Raw genomic sequence first — 21368 nt, forward strand, 5'->3', positions numbered from 1 at the left:
TTAATATTTAATTATTCAGTTACGGAAAGCTCCAGTGCCATAAAATGCTCCTACAAGATTCACAAATCTCTATATTTTAGTACAGGAGTAACGAAGTCCCCAAGAAAAAAAGAACTATAGAAGGTATGCGGTAGAAACTATGCCGTAAAAGCTATCAAATTATACCGGAGATGGGGGGGACTCATCTTTGACATGATCAGGACATGAAATCGGTCCAAAAGGCTATTTATATATAAATTTTGTATTTTATTTTATTTAATCGTTTTCGCATATTGGTTTCGTATAGTATATGTATACTCGCGTTAATGGTTTGTTTATGCATACTCATATAAAGTATTGTATATATAAAGTTTGTTTGTAATAAATTATAAGCAAGTCGGCTGCCACCGCACTCGCACTGGAAACACGAAGAATTATATACAACAGGGTTCTCGAAGAGTTCACATTACGTACACAGTATAAATTACACATTAATCGCATTAAGTACAGGCTTCAGGCTTCATGTGAAGCTTCAGCCGCAATTTCAATTGGTTGGCGTTTAGAATTAATTCTTTGATAATGGGGGCGGGGGGCGCTAAGCAAGCAGCAGGACATTGACGTGCGATTGGGGGCATTAGCCGACGATCGTCGGAAGGGGGAAGGAGTGCCATGTGTGGCTATGTGGACACTACAATAATAATTTGGTCTGCTCTGCACCAGATCGTTGGTGTGTGTGGTGTGTGGAGTGGTTGGCCTCCTTAGATGACCGCCTCGATGGCCGCTCCGCCCTCGGCGTTCTTTTTGATCAGGCTCTCCCACTGGGCGATGAGGCGGTGCGACGAGGGGGCCTCCTCCGGCGTCAGATCACAGAGCTGGGCCAGCGACATGGCCGGACGCATGCCTCCATTACAGCTGGCACTTCCATTGCCATTGCCATTGCCATTGCCATTGCCACTTCCATTGGCCATTATGTAGGCATAGCCGCAGGTCATTCTTTGTGAATTGTGGACAATCTCCTGCTCATTTCTGGAAAAAGGAAATACGAAGCACCATTAGACTCATTTCGATCACATGCTTGATGGACGGCGCACTACTCACCCGTTTCTGTCGAGCTCCTGCGTGGACTGGGCATTGCGAAGTTTTCCGGGGCCATAGCAGTGCTCCTCCTCGGAGTCCTCATCGTCATCCGCCTCCGCATCGGCCTCGTCATCTGTGCTGAATATTCTGTGGAACGGAACGAATTGGATTGGTCTGGATTGAAGATCAGTCCCTTAGGAGTGGGCGGTGGCTACTCACAGCTTGTCCTGCGAGGCCCTGAGGGTGTTCTGCCTGTTCAGCTTGCGCAGACGCTTCAGCTCGGACTCCCGCGACTTGAGGTCCTGCAGCTCGCGCTGTATCTTCTGCTCCACGGGCACATAGCCGCGGCGCAGGGGTCGTCCCTCCGAGTCCCGCTCAATGGCCGCCGGCGACAGGGTGACCGTCGGCGAGTTGTTGCCGCCCGTCTCCAGGAAGGCCAGCGCGTTCTGGGCGTTCAGCTTGAGGGTCGTCTGAGTGCTGCCGTTCACGTTCCCGTTCCCGTTCAGGTTGCCACTGCTGCCGTTGGTCAGGGTCAGTGGGGAGGAGGGGCTGCTCATGGGGCTGCTGGGACCCACCTTGCCGTGCGAGGCGATGAAGCGCTGCATCACCCCCTTGGTGGAGCCGTTGAAGGCGAACTGCCGTTTCTGCACTCCGTTCAACTGCGGCGTGGAGATGGTGCGGGTCATCAGCTTCTGCTGCGGCGGCTCCGGGGTCAGGTTGTAGCAGTTGGGGCCGATGTAGCGCTGCTCCTGGCGAGACACCACCGTCAGCTTCAGCGGCTGCAGCTGCTTCACCAGATTGTTGCTGTTGTTGTTGTTGTTGTTGTTGTTGTTGCTCTGGGAGGAGGCCGAGATGCCGGAGTCGTCCGAGTGCTGGCCGTCGAGGCTCTCCTCCTTGTTGCTGTTGACGCTGGACGCCAGAGAGGGTGTGTTCGAGTGCTCGTCGATGGGCAGCAGCAGGGCCGTGGTCTGTACCGCCGCCAAGGCCGGCTGGGCCGTGACCAGAACACCCCGGCCCTGGTCCTGCTCCTCCTCATCCTCGCCCAGATCAAGCAGCTGCTCCTGCCCCTGCGGCTCCTGATCCTGACCGAAGTCGTTGCCGTTGCCATTAATCGTGTACGTCTCGAATTCGTCCACCTGAATGGGTGGCGGGGTGGCAGCGCCACCCCCGGTGGAGGAGAGCGTGGCCAGCTGGCGGTACTCCTCCTCGCGTCTCACCACTTCCTTGATCTCCTCCTGAATGCGTGTCAGGGGATCGATTTTCTGCAAGCGACAAAAATACAAAAAATAAACGAAAAAAGTCTTTAGTCAACGGGTTCGTCATGGATGGGTGAAACCCGAGATGTGCGACGACCTCCGGCAGGAGGAAGTGTTCGTCCGGTTACCACTCGAGGCGATCCGATCCGATCGGAACGGATTAACCGTTAACCAAGTGAGTGAGGGATCGATTCGATCCGATTCGATTCGTTGCGATGTGTAATCGAATATGCCGCAAACGAGTACCGATCGGGGGGCAGGCGTTTCTCTGTCGCCATTCACTTTCGGTTCAATTCAGTTCAGTTTAGATCGGATCGGATCGGATCGGATCGCTTTGGTGCAAGCTTCGGTGGATGTCACACACGCACCCGCACCCGCATCCGCAGCATCGAAATCGAAATCGAAATCGTGTCTGAGGGCTGCAACTCTTTGAGGGAAATCGGAGGAGCCTAATCCCCGATATGATGCTTACACAATCCGCAGACCACACGCGTCGAGGGCCATGGAGTGCCAGGGAGTGGAGGGAGGTGGGGTCTATAGGGTGGATCGGAGCGTAACCCAAGCCAACCGACTATTGTGCGTGACATCGCCATCGACAGCAGAGTTTGCTGTTGGATTGCTCGATGGACGGATGGATGGATGGATGGATAGATGGATGGATGGATGGATGTGTGGATAGATGGATAGCTTGGGTTAAGTGGGAGGTTCCTCGCTTGGTTGGTTCGTTCGTTCAGTTTCAAAATACTAAACCCAAAACCCGAACAAAACCCAAACCTAAATCGAGAGTAAAAGTGTTTGAAAGTCTCACTTTCAGGCTTGTTTTTCCATTTTGTGTGGCTTTTAGTTGCTGGCTTTTGTTAATTGTTGTTTCTGCTTTTATGTGCCTTCCATTGTTGCATACATTTTCGCATTTGCTGTCAAATTAACACGATGTTTGTTGTTGTTGCAACACAATACAAAACATTCGCGTATTGTATATTTTGTTAAACATCTCTTTTGGCAAATACTCGTGGCATGTGGCATGTGGCATACGGCATGGAAATACCCCGTCAAGTATCTCTGGAGAATATGCATTTTCCGAGAACAAAGAATAAATCTCTTAAGAAGAGTACAGTGAACACCCACGAATGGCGCTCAAAGCGAATGCCGTTTTCTTCGAGTGAAAGTTTTCCTCAAGGAAAATATAACATTCCGAAGCTCGAATGCAATATCTACTCGAACTCTCAATTGAAATTGTAATCTATCAACCATTTTTACTGTCAGTCAGTGGGAATCAATCCCAGAAATCGATGGCCATGAAAGGTTTGTGGCTTTAGATCGAGAGATCCACAAATGTCAAGATTCTTTGAATTTGCTGTTCAACCAAATCGATTAGGTCATAATTATTTGATGGCTCTGATTAGCAGGAATGTCTGTAGATACTCGCACTTGTAGTACCTCTGCGTAATCTCGTGCTTTGAGATATGGCTTTCTGTTGAATGCCACTCTAATTGACCGAAGGGGCAGTGCCGTGCGGATTGCGGAGTGCGGAGTGGGGATGGAGGATCCTTTCTTTTCTGGGAAAATGCTTTCTGGGAAGCTGCTCCCTCCCTCTCCCTGTGCCTCGTTCAAACTTCCATGTCTACTCGCACTTCCCGGCATCCAACCCCCTCTTCAGCCCAAGAGCCATCTTTCACACAGCAATCAGCATCCATTTGATGGCTAAATACTTCCCCTGCAGTCGGACTCCTAATTCAAGCACTTAAAGGGGGTCTCTACTGGGGTTTGCTTGGGGGGAGGGGAGTGCTTGCTGCTCTTGCGGGTCACCGCGTTCGGGCTGTGCAGCTCTGAGGGCGCTTAGGGTCTCCCAGGTCTCTGACTTCTTCCATGTGGGTGCGTTGCCGCCGCTGTGGCTTCCGCGTTGCCGTCACATTAGAAAGTGCCGCGACAAGTGCCCCGCCATGAGCAATTGTTGCCTCTTTTGTTCCGTTTTGTTGTTGTTGTTGTTGTTGTTGTTGTTGTTGTGTCACTGCTACCGCTGCAGTCACTGTTCGAGTCGCGGGCGCAGTGATTGTCACTGTCCGTGTCAGCGCCCCGATCCACCGTGGCCCATCGATTCGATGCAGATTTTCACTCAATTGTTTGGGGCAGGCCGGGGCCAGCAGCAGCAGCGGCACAAAACACCGAAACGAATCGAAATGTGCGTTTAACGACGTCGTTTTCACTTGCCGCAAACAGATAAAAGCAGAGAAAACCAGAAAGGAAGTCCGACTGTAAGCCCCCGAAGCGCCGAAGCATTGAATACTCTCTCGGACTGTAGACTGCGCCCCAAGGCTGTGATCAGAAGCTGCTCTAAGGGTCACGACCCTGATATTCCTCAAATGGAGTTGGATTCTTTCAGAACTGCCAGATCTAACCTAATCTCTGGAATACTACGAGTGTATGCTCCTCTTGTATCATATAGGATTTAAGTCCTTAAGTGGCTGATAAATGATATATATGTTTGCATTCCTTGTGCATAGAGTCTCGTGTGGTTGCTTTTTGGTAAAATGATATTAGCCTCTGGCAAGGCAAGGGTATACAAAACACACACCAAAAAACAAATAATAAGCAACGAAAAACTTGTACAAAACTTCCGTTTTGTGTTGGCCACAGCCACAGCCACGGCCACAGCCGCCGCTACTTGTTGCCGCCGTCCAAGTGCAATGACAGCGGCAACATTAGCCGCAACAGCAACAACACGAGCACCAGTGGGAGCCACCATCGGCGGTGGCAGCTGGCAGCTGGCAGCTGGCAGCCGAAAGTCAGCTCGACAGCTGCTCCTCGCCCGCCTGTCACTTTTGGCGCGCGATCGCGACGTCTGCCTGCTTTCCCGTTTCCCGATTCCCGTTTCCCGGTCGAAATGTACCGCAACTGGAAATGCAAATGCCAATGCAAATGCAAAGCAAATGCAAATGGAAGTCAAAGTCAAAGTGGAAGTGGAAGTCAGGGCCCGAGCCTGTGCTTGCCACATGCCACATGCCACATTCGCCGGGGTCAAACCTCCCATGGGCCACATGAACAAGCGGCAGGTGGGGCAGGGCAGCCAACGGCACAGGGAACGATACAAGCGCGACAAGACGCTACTACCACGGAGAGCACGGACCCCTGGCCACAAATTGTTGCCTGCTGCCTGTTGACAAGATCAGCAGCAAAAGAACAGCCAACAGCCACAACAGAAGTACTCGTCCACCGAAGGCAAATTGGCAAAACGAAGAGACGAGCATCAAAACAACAAAACAACACCCAAAGACCCACTGCGGAGTGTCCAGACGGAACGATACCCTGTTGTTCCACTCCGTTTTGAGCAATCTCTCTCACACATTAAGCACTAAGAATGCTATTATATGTAATACTCGATTTTCCCCATCTCTCTGTTGCACTCAACAAGTGCTTATAAGCCATTTCCAATCTTAAGCTAAACTACAGAATTTCTAAGATTTATATTTTGTATAAAACGAAAACTTTCTAGAATTTTAGATCTTGGTATTTACGAATGTTTCGAGGGTTTTTAGGCCACACAAAATCGCTGCATTTCGGTCTAAAACCAACAGCATTTTTGTTTGAAAGTCATTCGAAACATTCAAATGTATTACTTTGTTCCGTTAAAATGAGTTCTTTCTGCACAAGTCTGGAATTTTGCAAGCGGTCGAGAAACATGGGCCAACTATGATCCTGTTAAACAGAAGTGGAACTGGAAATATTGAGAACAGAAACCACAAGAAGCACAATCGAAGGTCTGAGAGGGTTCAGTCAGCATATATACCCCTTCATTCTTGGGCAGAATTAATGGGTACGAAATGCGAAGCAGAATGAAAAGAAGAAAGAAACGAAAGAAACGAAAGAAGAAAGAAATGAACAGCAACAACAATGGGTGAACGTGACAAGAAACGTGACCGTGACTTGGGCTCCCTCTGCCTCACCGCCCGCTCTCCGATCTTTCTTCCATTCCCTCTCTCTCTAGGCACATGTAGCCATCTCCCTCTAGCAGCTGATCCAAATACAAAGCTGGTGCTCTGCTGCGGCTCTGCTCTGCTTGGGTGTCTGCTGCTGCTGCGCTGCTGCGCTGCTGCGCTGCTGTCGTTTCCAGGCGAGCGATCAGCATTAGCATAACGATCATCACTGGCTCCCATCATGATGATGATCACGCCGATGATCGTGTAGTATAACACACGTATTTGGGCCAATTCGTTTAGCGTTTTCCTGAGTGACCACCGCCGCAGTTGCAGTGGCAGTGGCAGTGTCGGTTGCAGCTGAAGCGTGCAACAGAATAAATGGGAATATGCAAAAGAGGGGCGTTGCCAAAAAATATTGCCATTTGGGTCATCCGTCAAGGGGCAGGGACAGAGGCAGGGACCACCTCAATTTGAATCCAACAATAAAGTACATGCCACCCGAAGATGATCGTAGGTTAAGTCATCGGCATGACTGGCCTCACTGTCATACTCGTCCTGTTATACATTTTTTGGGGGCATGGTTCTCGGCTTCAAAGAAAGACGTAAACATTTCGTTGGAGAAATCCAAGGGGTTCCACTCGCATATACCACGTTCCACCATCAGGAAACTTCTTCCAAAAACAAACTAAACTTCCAAGTTATACTTCTGTTATACTTCGAGATAAATAACACATACTATTGTAGCATTCGCTGGTTTACTTCCACAGGCTTCCACGATGAAATGAAAGGGAAAAATATCTTCTTTACATTGAACCATCATATGATTAGCAGATACTCCTCCAAAAAACACTCGAATGTTGAAAAGTAATCAAAAGAAACCCCATTTCGATCATTGCAGACACTGCAATCCAAAGCTCTAGAACTTTTGCTCGAACAACTCGAGAATGGAATTATCTGCAAGTACAAGTACAAGTATTTGGCCAATGCCATTACCTTTTTTGCTCAACTTTTGTGCCGTTGAGCGTTACCGTTTCCCAGAGCCAGCAGCAGAGCCACGATCTGATAGACCTAGTTTTTGTTGTGTTTTTTTGTAGAAGAATCGTGATCTCTGCAGACCACCAAAAACACCAGAAACACCAGAAAGCCGCAGAAGACAAGACAGGAGAAGAGAAGTGAAGAGAAGAGAAGACAATCGTTGGGAGAAATCTAAGGCGGATGCACTTGAAGCATGTGTCAATTATGACGCCATATCATTAGCATTAGCATTACCAATACTCTTGCCATTTACCATTTGCTATTTGCCATTAGGAATGGACCGGGCCGGACCGGACCGGAGCGGAGCAGACCGTTAACGGACGGCGATGTCTGTCATTAGATGCCAAGCCATGCCGAATCTTGGCCAAAAGAATTATGGCCAAAGTCACGTCGTGTTCAGGTCGCTCAGGGCGCGCTCCATTAGCGAAAAATCCACGAAAATTGGTCGAAGACCAAAGACAGAGGAGACATGATGAAAGAGATGGGGAAATGGAAGTGGAAATGGATATGAAAATGGTGAGGGAATTGTGGGAGTAGGCGGAGTGGGCGGAGCGAGAGCGAGAGGGAATTTAGGCCAAATGAAATTGTGCGCAATTTGTTAGCTCGCGTGGCTTTTCCTTTGAATTCGAACCTTATCTATCGGAGGGACGGGGCTAGTGTCAGTGGGAGGCGGAGGCGGTGGCGGAAGGTATAGGAGGGGGGCATTTACTGACAATGAATTCGCGATAACGCACGGGGCCAAAGGAATATGGGCTAAAAGCTGATAAAAAGCACACACAGCACACAGCACACATCGATTGGATCACTTAGGAGAGTGCGAGAATTTTCCTTGCGGCTCCGGCGTTCAGTTCGTTTTTCGGGGGCCAAGAGAAGGAAGGCTGCGATGCGTGACCTGGCCAAATCAGGGGCTCGAACTACAGTTTGTTTTTCAATTTCAGCTCGTTACTTTCCACAACTTGATTGCCGATTGTTTGGCCATTAATTTGGCTTTGACTTTGGCTTTCGGCTCGGTCTTGGTTTTTATTGGCTCGGGGATGGGGGTCGTAGTCATTTGGTTTTGTTAGTCAGTGATTAAATTAAGTGCCCGATGACGGGGGAGTCCACCACTCAATGGGAGAGATACGAGTGGTAGCCATCCATTTGGCACGCATGATTCACCGCGGTGAGCCCCTAGCCCTCCCAGAAGATCACGAGTATGTCATCGCAGTGGGTCGTCATTCTATTGGAAAGCACACCAGATTGTGTAGAGAATCGTAACAGGCATTAGGATTGAACTCACTCCAAAACAAAATGTCTACAAACAAAGATTTTCTTATTAAAATAAAGAGACTTCTGGGCAAGAAGACCCGCTACGGTTTCAAGGCTATGAGCCTGCAGCTGCACCACAAGAACTTCCAATATGGGAGGATGGATACATAGATACATGCTGTGCATCCGGATTCAAGTGAATAGTTAACGACGCCCATCAAGGTCACCCACCACACGACGCACCTGCAATCACCATCCCAGCCACCAGTAAAAATGTTGCCTCAAAGCTAGAATTTCTGTAACCAAAATGATCCATATCCAGATTCCGGCATTTCCAAGTTTGTTTGTCTTCATGGGAAATAAATAAATTCCATACGCATTTGAGTTTCTTCTTTCGGAGGCACTCAACAGGAGTTGGCAGGTCCAAGGATGAGGATTTCCTCATTAGAAACACTTGGGGACAGATCTTGGGTACCCTCTGACCTTCCTTCGGGAGGTGGGAGAATGAAGCACTCCATAAAACCCGCACCGTAATGGGTGCTACCGATTGGTGGTGTGTATAACAGTTGTAAGACAGCACAAGAGTTGTATAACAGGTGCAATTTCAAGCCATTCAAGCGACATAATCCCACTCGAGGAAACACACACTTCGTACTCGTACTCGTAATCGTATTGGTCACTCAAGTGGTGCACCGTGGTGCCACCACTGTCCCAGTCACCCAGTCGACTCTCCTCCCAGTCCCAGTCCCAGTCCCACTCCAAGTCGCAGTCGCAGTCGCTATGCGATTCGCACTACTCGGTACTTGGAGATGGCTAAAAAAAACAATGACAAAAACCGAACCGGAGCGAGCCGAGAGACAAATTATGTCACAGAAATAGTGCTGTGCAGAGGAGAGTGGAGTGGAGTGGAGCGGAGTGGAGTGGAGCAGCGCTGCATGCCGATTGCCGATGGCCATGTGACCACAAAACGTGCACCGCATTATACATGGAGTCAGAGCCGAAGAGCCGCAGTCGCAGTGGCTGTGGCTGTGGCTGTGGAAGTCAAAGTCGGTTGCTTGGCCACACATTATGTCATCTGCGCGCAGCCCAACCTCTGAGGCAACTTTGAGTGACAGCTGGGGCATTGACATGCACTGCGCGAGGCGCCACAGAAGAGAACAACCTACGAGTGCACTGCGCACGCTGCATCTGATGGATACACATGTATCTGTATCTGTATCTGCAGCTGCAGTTCGAGTTGCGTGCGCCGCAGAGCGCTGGGTTTTGAACTTGAGGCGCACCAAAGCCACGCTACACGAAGCACGTAAAAGATACAAATACACACACACACACACAACCACAAGTATATAGACTAGTATAGAGCAGATACAGATACAGATACAGATACTTCTTCTTCTGTACGAGTATCTATGTATCTCTTTGTTGGTAATTGCCATGTTTTTGGGGGCCTCTGCCTCTTGTTTGCTGTTGTAATTGAAACTCTGTTTCATATTTTCTGTTTTCCGTCGCTGGCTGATTGAAATATGTACAACGAGCGAACGAGCGAACGAAACAATGGCAAATATTTGCGAAACGCTGCGGCGGCAGGGGTTCGGGCCACGGGCCACGGGGTACGGGGTACGGGGACACCGACAAGCACACTCGATTCAGATCTTGTTTCTAAAGATACACTCTGGCGGTACACGGGCCACAGTTAATTGAGTTGCTTTGTTCGAATTTTTGCCCGCTCTTCATCGGTGGCATCGGTGTTGACTCTTTGGTCTCTCTGGTCCACAGATCAATCGGATAACCGGCGCTTGTCAAGATCCTCGCGACATGGCCTGGCATTAGCTTCGACTACGACTTTGACTTGTGATTGATTAAAAGTGAAACCATTTCACCGACCGACCCGACACACCCCAGAGCTGGCATTAAGTTAATGCTTTCGGCTTTCCGGAGAATGCCAACAAGGTGGTGGCACGCCTGGAACGTGACAATAGCCCTGGCCTACGATCCCGGGCCTGGCCAACGGTTTTGGTGATTTCCCGCGAGAGCAGCCTAACCGTTAGCCATTCACTCCCACCCACTCGCCCACCGCTAAGCTGATCTTGAATGAATGGCCCGAAAGCCAGGCGGCCAGGCGGCCAGGCAGCCAGTCAGCCGGACAGCGGTATTTTCTTAATTTTCATTTCTTTGTGATTTTTGTGAATGAAATGCTCCGCTGTCCATCATCGTAAATGGATCCCGTGCTCTTCTGCTCTTCTGCTCTGCAGTCTGCTGTGGTCACCGTCCATGTCCATGAGGTGCTACGATGCGTCGTCCATTGTCCGCATTTATGACATTTAGCGGCCGCTTAGCTACTGCCAGACGGTTAGACAGACAGACAGACAGACAGTCAGTCAGTCAGTCAGCCAACGGTAAACTGTTTAGACGTCTTTAAGACATGCTAACTGCACTTTATAAGCGTCATATTTTGTCCGCTGCTGTCCGTCGCTGTCCGTCAGTTGGCATGGATCGTAAAAATTATCATTATCATTATCGTCGTTGGGCTATTTCTATGTTTCCCCCCCGCACCATCTCCAATCCCCATATCCCCCACATTAACGAGTATAACGTGCTCGCACCTGTTGTTGCTGTTTTTTTCTTCTTTTTGTGAAAGGTTGTGCATACTTATTAAGACCAAGTGCCATGGAAATTCATCGTGTGGCTGGGGCTGGGGCTGGAGCCGGGGCTGCCTTTCACCCGCATGGCATGGCATGGCATGGCATGGCATGGCATGGCATGGGTCGCGCGTCGAGTGGAAAGTCATTCGTTGCTGGGGGCCGAAGGGGGAAGCCGGTGGAAAACGGTCATATAACAGTATGCATTTCTAAAGAGAGCTCTGAAGAACTGATAATGATAAGAAGTGCGGGTCTTGCGGATCCCCATATCAATGACAAGATACTACCACATGTATAACAGTCGTATAAGGTTTACTTGATTAGCAAAAGTAGATTAGAACAAATACAAAATACAAATTGTAATGCATTTCATGTGCAATGGAAAAACCTTGATTTTTAATCTAGGTATAACAGTTATATAACAGTCTCATAACAGTTGTATAACAGTGCGATTTTTAATTCTGAGTGAATGGACTTTCAGTGCAGATGTAACAGTATTATAGCAATATACAACTTATATAACACTAGTTGTATAACAGGTTGAACTTTTAATTTTCAATGAATTGACTTTTACTGCAGTTTCAACATTATCAAACTTGTCTAACACTAGTATAACAGTGGTAACTTTTAGCTTTCACTGCATTGACTTACAATACAGATACAATAATATAACAGATGTATAACAGTTATTTGTATTTGTTAATATTCAATGCATTGACTTCCTTCAATGCAGATATAACAGTTTTATTACAGCATAAGACTTGTATAACACTAGTATGACAGTTCAAAATTTATGCTCGAAATTAAATTGCTAAACAGCCAACACCTGCACAGAATTTGCACAAGAAACAAGAAACAATAAACGCGAAACAAAAGCAAACGAAACGAAAGCCATATCTTACGCTAATTTACTTAGGATGGGGTGTACGCTCGGACACAAAAGTATAACAACTGTCGAGAGACCTATGTATAACAAGCATCACAAATGTGATGAGTGCTTTCCCACGCTTTAGGAACAAAATGGAGGCTGTTTCCTGACGATTCGCGCTAGATTAAGAGACTTTAAGATGGAGAGCGCCTAAAACCAAAATCAAAACTAAAACCAAGACCCGAGACCCGAGAACTGAGAACTGAGATGGAGACAATTGCCAAATCATGTCAGAGATAAATTTCCAATGCAAATGCAGAGAGAGAGAGAGAGGGACAGACAGTGGACGGTGGTGGAGTCCAAGCCAAATGGTGACTCTTTTTTCTTCTTCTGTGCTCCACTCGGAACGGGCGAACGGGCGAATGGCGGATGGGGGCCAACTGTCTCTGGTGGCTTATTTATGCTACTATGTTGGTGTGACAGATGATGGAGCTACTTAGTGGTAATGCGGGGACCGTTAAACACCCAATGCATTGTCACACTCACAGTATACGAGTACCAATGCAGGCGGCAGCGGAAGTGCTCTGAGAAATGGCTTCATCGCACACTGAGAAATACTACGAAATGGCTATGCTATACATACTCGTAGACAGCGACACCTGTTATGCCACACAGACTGGGAATGCAAATCGGAATCAAGTAATAAATACTTCTCGAAAAAGTACCGAATATATCGAAAGGCGACGGAGTATCGATGCGGTCGATGCGATCGATGGTCGATGGTCGATGGTCGGAATGAGTCACCCTGTGCTCCAGGCGTTTATAATTAGCAAAGGGGCATTTTTGTTAGTTTTCAATTACTTTCGAGGCAGCGACGAATCTTATCTGGTTTCTGGTTTCTGGTTTCCTTTGCGCCGACTTTGGGCCGACATTCCCCTGCTGGTGTCTTCATTTGTACCAGCAGCAGAATGACACCACCCATATCAATGCCAGCCCTTGCAGCACCACCCCATGGAGGCAGTTAAGGGAGTCAGAGAGTGGTACACCCTGTTACAAGTGCCTGGCGCCACTAGCAGGTGTCTTCGTAAGTGTTTATGTGCCCCGCACTCACACGCATACCCATACACTCACCCATACCCAGTAACGTATCGAGTATACGCTCCTGATAGGCGCTATCTGATATCATTCCGTTATCGATATACAAGTATATAGGAACCCCCACACACACACACACAGCAGGCCAACATTCAAGTTCAGTTAACAGAAATTGAGTCATCGTCTGAGAACAAGGCCGAAAACATTTCCAGGCCATTACTGATGTCAGCAGAAGTACATATTATACCTACTGATGTAACAGGATGAAGACATCATCATCATAGATGGAATGGAATGGACGATGAACGATACCCGTATCATTCCTATAATTAAAACCCAATAAATCTGTCGTCTGGTACTGTTTTTTGTGAGTGTTACTTGGAAAGACATTGCCTGCTAATGGAGCAGTGTTCCGATTAGATAAAGTCCCTGATTTCCACTAATAACACCCGTGCTTTATTTGTTTATTTCCATTCGTTTCATTTGCCATTTGGGAGTGTATTTTATATTGGAACCGACTATAGGTACGCTTATTGCACTTCCCACTTCCAACTTCCAAATAAAAAGCCGCATTCTTCTGCTAATGGACTTTATCGGGAGAGCCCTGCCCTAGAATTATGGTAATGAGCCAGCCCGCCTTGGCATTCGGATGATGAATTACCAGAGAGTTATATGTCCCACCGATTTGCTTTGGCATAGGGGACATATACGAGACTTCGATAAAGGTATGGGGGGTGGGTGGGTGTGCGGGGAAGAACCTTATCGCTAGAATTTCGTGCTGATAATGCCGGTTCATTCTGTTATCGTTCCGTTATCATTCAATAAGCCGCAATAAGCCAATAGAACCTTGACTTACTATATACATGGGCGGCAGATAGAAGTGGCGGCTGTGCTGTGCTGTGCTCTGCTGCAATTCGCAGGCAACTCTCACGGTCACTGCCTCTTCCACTGCCACATACGGGGCGAGCTCGGGTGGCACTTTGGGCCAAAAATTCAATTGGAATCGGAGAAAGTACAGCCCCAGACCTATTGTCTAGTCGGTGTTTGATGATGACGCTGATTATGATGAAAATTGCGACACGCTTTTGCCGCATTTCCATTTCCATTGCCCGTTGGCATTGGCACTGGCTGGTGCGGTGCCATCGTCTGCCATTGACACTTGGAGACAGCCACCGCCTAGCCCCCTCTTTGAGACTGTCTGTGGGGCTGGGGCTGTCACTTTCATTCAAATTTCATTCATTGCTGTGCGGCAGGGCAACCCTGGTGGCCAAAACCCAATAGAAAATGATGCCTCAAAGAGCTGTGCGAAAAAGGCCTCAATGAGGTATTTGTTTGTTGAACGAATAAGAGGGAGGAGGGAGGAGGGAGAAGGGAGGAGGGAGGAGTGAGGGTGTGGGCAGGGTGTGCGGGTGTGCGGGGAAAATGTAAAGTAGCACAAAATGCTTGCAAGTCGAGCGAACAAAATGCATCCGCAGGGGTTCCACTCCACTCCGATGGAGGAGCAGTGGAATCCGACATGCAATCGAAAGCAGGCACCTCCACATCTGCCTCTCCTGCTCTTCTTCTGCTCCGGCTAATTGATACTCGCGTACACTCCGCTCCGAGTAGACTCGTGCTCGGGTTTGGGACTGGGATTTGGCTGGATCCACGGCCATGGCTAATTGAAAGAGAGAGTGCAGTGGAGTGTGGAGCGGAGTGTGCGATGGGGGAGGTGCGTACGGGTATGCTCATATGTGCCAATGGGTTAAGGTTGCCATGCAAATCGCTCAGCGAGTGCCACTGATATGGAAACGCTGCAGAAACGCGACGGAGACGCCTCCAAATGTTGCGGTAGGTCAAACACCGCCCACCACCCGCCGAACCCCGGCTACGGGTACGGGTACGGCCTACAGTGAACGAGTTGGAGCACGAGTATCAATATCCAAATGGGGGCCAGACAATGGAAAAGTATTGGAAAGTGAGGGAACTACATAAAGGTTTCATGCAGGGCTCCATCCCCCACTTTATGGGGCCTCCGCCTCCGAATGGGGGAAAGTTTCGACATTTCGACAAATGTCTGTACGAGTATGTGTGAATGTATTTTCCATCACCTTTTGAGTCGGGGGTGGCCTTCGCGGCGGAGGGCCTTTCCAATGAAATATTTTGGCATGCTATAAAGCTGTCATCTTTATCTGCCAGTAATGGCATTCCATTCCCTGATTTTCAGTTGCGATCCCTGCGATCTTGTTACCCATTTTCCATTTTCACACATGTTGCGGATCTCTCCGACATGCAACAGTCGAAAAGTTAATTGAAAAACCTGGAAAACCCAGGAAAATCTTCATGTGGCATGCATGACAGCTCCCATGATGAACTTGCCACTTCGTATGCCCCCAAAGTTGCCTCTTCCGACGCGACGTTGCGCAGGAAATATGAATTTGAATCCAGACAAAAAAGCAATAAAAACAATAAACGAGAAAAGAAGAAGAAGAAGAAGAAGAAGGGAAACTTTCTAGAAAAAGAAAATGTAAAATCTCATTATTTCTCTTGCACGTTCTTCATCGATGTCTTTGGGGATCGGCAATCGAAGATCGCGGATCGCGGGTAGCGGATCGGGGATCGGTATCGGATGAAAGATGAAGTTTATTTGAGAAAACAACTTTCAAAGCGAAGATCCATCAGATCCATGAGAAAAGAATAGGAGGAAACTGGCATCTAATCTATCATCTCAGAGTAGATTTTCCGATCCACACACAGAAAATCAATTTCCCAAGACAATCAGCGATCGGAGTCTCTAATCAAACGATCAACTAATTGCGGGTCAATATCTACATATGTATATCCATCGTGTGTTCGTATCTATGAGGTAATCGACACCTGCGACGACACCACGACCTGACTTCATTCGATTCGATTTGACTTGTCTTCTTTCACTTTGATTGACATGCTTTTTGGGTTATGGCAAATTGATTTCTTTATTTCTCGCTCTCCGAGTGAGTTATAAAATGCGAGTTGCGGCCGGGCCGGCAATTATATCAGCCAGCCAACGGTAAACGCGCGCACCATCCATCGTCCGTCGTCCACCGTCCACCGTCCGATCAATTAATTAAGAAACGGGGCGAATGCATCGGCATCGCCATCGGCATATCGCCATCGGTTGTTTTTGGCTCAGGCACCGGGGATTACAGCATAAAATATAGTTCAGATAACTTTCAAATACGAAAAATACAAAAAATACAAAAAAATACCAAAAATACATAAAAGAAAGAAAGAAAAAAACTAAAGGAAAACATTGCATTGTTGTGGGGCACTTAATCGCTTGCCACAGACACAAAATCCTAACGGTTCCTCCTCTCGCCCCCCATTCCCCCCATTCACTTTTCATAGGAAACCCCGAAACCCCGAAACTTCAGTCAAAGTTGAAGTTGAATTTGAATTTCTAATCGAAACAAATGCTTTATGGTCGTCTTATTATTATCATTATTCAGATTTGTGGAGCTTAAACGATTTCGTAATCTTTTTGTTTTTTCTGTGAGCATTTCGCTTTTACACCTCGGAATCTCTTGGTGTCTCTCCAATGCCACTTCCATCTCCATCTCCATCTCGATCTCGATCTCCATCTCTGGGTCTTTGCCTTTCGGGTTCATTGTCAGAATCGACCGAGTGACTTTTGGACGGACCGGTTTGTTGTTTGATTCGTTGACGGTTGACGGTGAAATTTATGATGCATAATATTTGTTTTATTTGCCATTGTTCACGCTCATAGCGCCCATATACATGTACGCTCTCGTGGGCTGCACTCCGGGGAAAGAGTTTCGAAAAGAGTTTTCGTAGATAACGCACGGAGGAGATGCAATTCCCAGAAAGCCACAAGAAAACACAGTCCAAGTGGTTCCCAGAATCCCACTTCGAAGTCCGAAAGGGTAGTAAACGGAGTAAATTCACCCGATCCGTGTTCATCCGTGGGTTCACCCATTCATTGCAGATTATTGCCCATCCCATTAGGTTTTCTTCGAGTCAAAGGTCACACTTGGAAGTTAGGGTTCACTCTAAGGCTACTGAAGGGCGAAAGATGATTGACTTGACTATTCGAATGGAGCTCCACTTTGGAGCAGACAAATGAATCGCTCGAATGATGGATTCCCTACTTTGGATTCCCATACGGCGGAACCCACACACACATCTGCTTCCAGGAACAGCCTCTATTCGGAGCGCTTCTTACAGGGTTTTTCTTTCTTTCTTGCTCCAGTTTCAGTTTCACGGCCCAAAAGATCTCATCTTTTTCGGTTTCTGGTGGGCTTTTCGTGGGGTGGGGAGGGAGAGTTTTGGTGGCTCCAACCAGTAACCAGTAACCAGTAACTGTGTTAATTATTTTCTTTCGAGCGCTTGCCAGAGGTCAGGAGTCACCGACCCTCAGACATTGACCCCCACCTTCTGCCAGGCCCGCGGCGATCGTCGAACGACAAGTTTCGAGTTTTGTTTTTTGTTTGTTTTAAGAGTATCTTCAATGGTGTTTCTTTTATTATTTTTTCTCATTTTTGGCGTACTTTGCGTGTGTGTCCGTCTCTCAGTCGCTCTGAAGCACTCCCTACGGTTTTTATTCATCTTTTCTTTGCCTTTCCTTTGGTTTTTGGATGCATGTAATTACAGTCAGACGCAGGGTGGGGGAGGAAGAGAACCAGCCCTCTCTCTTCACAAAATATCTTCTATCGTAAGTATCTCTTAGCTTTGGGGCTCTAACAAGATCAGGTAGCTATCTGTCTGTCCGTCTGTCTGTCAGTCTGTCAGTCTGTCTGTACCCTTTCCTCCATAATTATGGTCATTATTTTCGGGTTTTTGGTGTGGGATTTATGTACATTTGTTTGACTGAAAAGTGCATTAAATAAAGCCATTCATTAGGCATTTGACAAAGCGGCTTTCAGGCTTTCAGGATCAACGCTTGGGTGTCGGTTTTTGTGTATTTTATTTGCATTTTCTGTGTACCGGTTTGCCCGTCCCGGCCATTTTACTTTCAATTGCAAAACGTGAACATTTTACTACAAGTCCGACAAAATGCCGTTGTCGCCCGTCTCCCGTCTCCCGTCGCATGTCCGGCGTGTCCGCCGTGTCCGCTGTGTCCGCAATGCAGAAAAAAGCGAAATTTTAATAGGCTAAAAAACAACTGCAACAAAATGATGCGTCAAATTCTAACCGGTTTCGGTTTCGATTACGGTCTCGGTCTCGGTTTCGGCGTTTTTTCTTATTTTTATTTTTAGTTGGGGGTTTTTCTAAATACGAAGCGAATCGGAGGAAAAAGTTGAGCAGGACCAAGGCCTGGCCCTTTCCCTGGCCTTTACTCTTTACGGAACTGAGGCCTAACCTATCCATCCGTTTGGCTGGCTGACCCACGAGATCCCATCATGGAGTGATCTTCAGCTTGGCCTGAATCGCATCGGGGAGATCCTCAAGCTCAATCTTCTGCCATGGCCAATCATCAGCCGGTCTCAATCACTTGACCATGTCTGCCCCTTTGCCCCCTGCCCCCTGCCCCCTGCCCCCTGCCCCCTCAATCCACTCCACTCCGCTCCGCTCCACTCCATCGTTCGTCGTCCATCGTCTGTCGTCATCTTGGAACCGCTGTCCATTGCAATTCTTGAGGCATTTTTCGTTCGTTTCCATTTATTTGGGTCACGGACAGTCATCTCTGCCCCACTCTACTCTGTCTGCCTCTGCCACTGAGTGTGTTCTCTACAGGTTTTTCGACTTTTACTTGCAACTGGGAACTGGCATTGAATGTTGAATGTTGAATGTTGACTGTCGTGTGGCTGGCTCTTTTGGATGTCGGTGGTTCCGTGTTTCTTCTCTTGAAACAAAACCGAAAATTCATTTTTTAATTGTTTTCTTTTTCCTCGCTGTTCTCATCTCATCTCATTTCGGGCATGCTGTTGATTAAGCTGTAAAAACAGCTGTTATATTTATGCTGCTGTCGGGCTGTCTGGCTGTCTGGCTGTCTTGCTGTTTGTCTTTTGGTCGCTTGTCGTGTTATTCTGCTGTCACTTGTCACCTGATAAGACAAGGTTTTGGACGCCGTGCATTTTCCCTATCATCCCTTCGACCATATGCACAGTCTGCACAGACTATAAGTAGTCCCTATCTGAGCCCTGTCGTTCTATCCTCACATATTCTGGCAGTCCAAGATCATCCTATATCGCACACCTTCCTTGGGAGATCTATTATTGGGAAATGGATATTTTCCGGTTGGTCAGAAAAACCAAAAAGTTTTGAATAATAGTGGATTGTTGATCTTTTAAATTAAATTCTATCAATTAGGGTATCTAATAGTTCGGTTCCCTATCTCTCTCTCTGTCTCTCTGTCTTTCCTAATCGTTTTGAAACAGAATGTTTATCGAACTTGACATTTCTGGCACACTTTTTGGCTTGATGGGAGGTAACGCCGTCGTCCGCAGCTTCTCCAATCTTCTTAGCAGATCTTCTTGCTAGATCTTCTTAAAGGCAGGAGGGAGATTGGAGTCGGGAGGTGGGGGGCTGGGGGGTGAGGGGTGCAAACAAAACAATAGAAAAGAAAAGAAAATTTCACTGCTGCGGCCATGACTGGGCGATTGCACTCCGTACAAAAAAGATCACCATGGGGCTGCTGGCTCCCAAAAAAACACTCCACACTCCACGTAGCTTTGGTGGGGATGGGGATGGGGATGGGGGCTACGCGGCGGCACTGAAAATGGCAACTGTGCAAATAGCGAGGACAACAACAACAACATCAACAAAACAACAGAGAAACAGACAAAAACAAAACCAACAATGGTACACGCGTGGGTGGAGAGGGGGTGGTTGAAGACTGCAGAGTGGGAGAAGGAGAGCAAGTAACATAAAAGTACCAAAAAAAAAAGAAAAAAGAAAGAAAGAAAGAAAGAAGCAGCAGAAGAAGAAGATGATGAGAAGGAACAACAAAAACATGTAAATGGAAAACCAAACAAAATCGTTTGATGTACAATGAGGACGTTGTTGTTTCTCTCTGTCTCTCTGTCTCTCTCTTTGGTGCTGCTATTGTTTCTCCTCTTCCTCTTCCCTTTCTTTACGCTGCTGTTGTTGTTCTTGTTGTTTTTGTGGGTTGAAATAGTGGAGAATCAGTGAGTGGAACGTCACGGCAGAAGCACAAGAACAGCAGCAGCGCAGCCTCAGCTTCAGCTTCAGCCTCAGCGTCGACGTCGGCAGCATGCGGGGGCGGCGTGCGCCAGAGTTCAATGCACAGGGGAGGAGGAGGTACAGAAGGAAAGCCCATTAAAAACAGGATCGAGAGACACAAACGGAAGGATCATCCCGATCATAATGAAACCAGGAAAACAGACCCAAATAGAAGGCTCTTTCTAGTAAAAAAAAAAGAACGAGAATCCCCGATCACGGGAGGAACAGAAACAGGCCCCATGGAGGAGAATCTTCGATCAAATGTGTCCACGAGGAGAGCTTTTGCGATACATTTGTTTTCGTTCACACTTTTCACAGGGTCACCCCTATCACTTATCACTGTACGGGTGGGTGCCAAGCAGCTACCACTGTACTGGTACTGGTACTGGTTCTGGCCCCAGCGAGGGTTCTGTTCTTCCTTAGCATTTATCACTGTACGGTGTACGATATACGGTGTACGATGGACTGGTACTAACCTCTTCAACCTTTTGCTGCATTTTGGTCAAAGTTGATCGAGTGTCTCGTTGGTGTCACGCTGCAAGCTGCAAGTAAACGGTTGATTTTACAATCGTACGGAATAAGCCACTCAACAAAAACAAAATTGACAAAAAAAAAGAAGAACGAGTGTGCCGCAGAGTGCACTTTCACTGTCGCGGCAGCAGTTTAAGTTTATTATTTACTATTTATTACAATTTAATGATTGCTGTTGTTCGATGGGAAATGTTCTCTCGGACGATTCGTGGTTGCGCGCGCGCAAAGCTCCAGAAAGCAGAAGACAAAACAACGCGGGAAGAGAGAGCACGACCAGCACGCAAGGGCAAATATTAATATATATATTTTTTCGACAATATATATATCAGGGATATATCAGCGGACTTTCCGATTTCAGAAAAAATTCGACACTATTTTTCTGTTGTTTTCTTGTCCGCGGCTTTTTTGAAAATGGTGGGAAATGGGGGAGGCAAGGCCCGTGCTTTCAAATACACCCGCTTTCAGATGTTGCTCGGCCACATGTGGCTAGAAAACATGTTGCCGGCAAGGTAAAACAAGGTTGGAGCACGAGTAAAACGAGTAAAATAGCGCGCATTAGAGCTAA

The 21368-nt window shown here is 47.5% G+C and overlaps 1 protein-coding gene across 1 annotated transcript; it reads right to left on the reverse strand.

Annotated features, from left to right (window-relative positions):
- Positions 1-434: 434 nt before the first annotated feature.
- mdu (mitotic spindle positioning protein meduse) lies at positions 435-21231 on the reverse strand. Its single transcript, XM_002133515.3, has 5 exons — positions 20963-21231; positions 20749-20814; positions 1276-2318; positions 1078-1203; positions 435-1005 (listed from the first exon to the last, which is right to left on the reverse strand). The coding sequence occupies exons 2-5, from the start codon at positions 20767-20769 to the stop codon at positions 738-740; spliced, it is 1458 nt and encodes a 485-aa protein (XP_002133551.3). The 5' UTR covers positions 20770-20814; positions 20963-21231; the 3' UTR covers positions 435-737.
- Positions 21232-21368: the final 137 nt, after the last annotated feature.

Source organism: Drosophila pseudoobscura, chromosome X (assembly GCF_009870125.1).
Source record: "Drosophila pseudoobscura strain MV-25-SWS-2005 chromosome X, UCI_Dpse_MV25, whole genome shotgun sequence".
NCBI classification, from domain to species: Eukaryota; Metazoa; Arthropoda; class Insecta; order Diptera; family Drosophilidae; genus Drosophila; species Drosophila pseudoobscura.

What these genes read in the sequence shown, in the direction of transcription:
- mdu (XM_002133515.3), bottom strand. Translation starts at nt 20,769, where the DNA reads ATGCAGCAAAAGGTTGAAGAG. An exon ending in TGCAGCAAAAGGTTGAAGAG is followed by an intron (nt 2,319 to 20,748) that starts GTTAGTACCAGT and finishes TGTCGCTTGCAG; the next exon opens with AAAATCGATCCCCTGACACG. An exon ending in CAGGAGCTCGACAGAAACGG is followed by an intron (nt 1,006 to 1,077) that starts GTGAGTAGTGCG and finishes TCCTTTTTCCAG; the next exon opens with AAATGAGCAGGAGATTGTCC.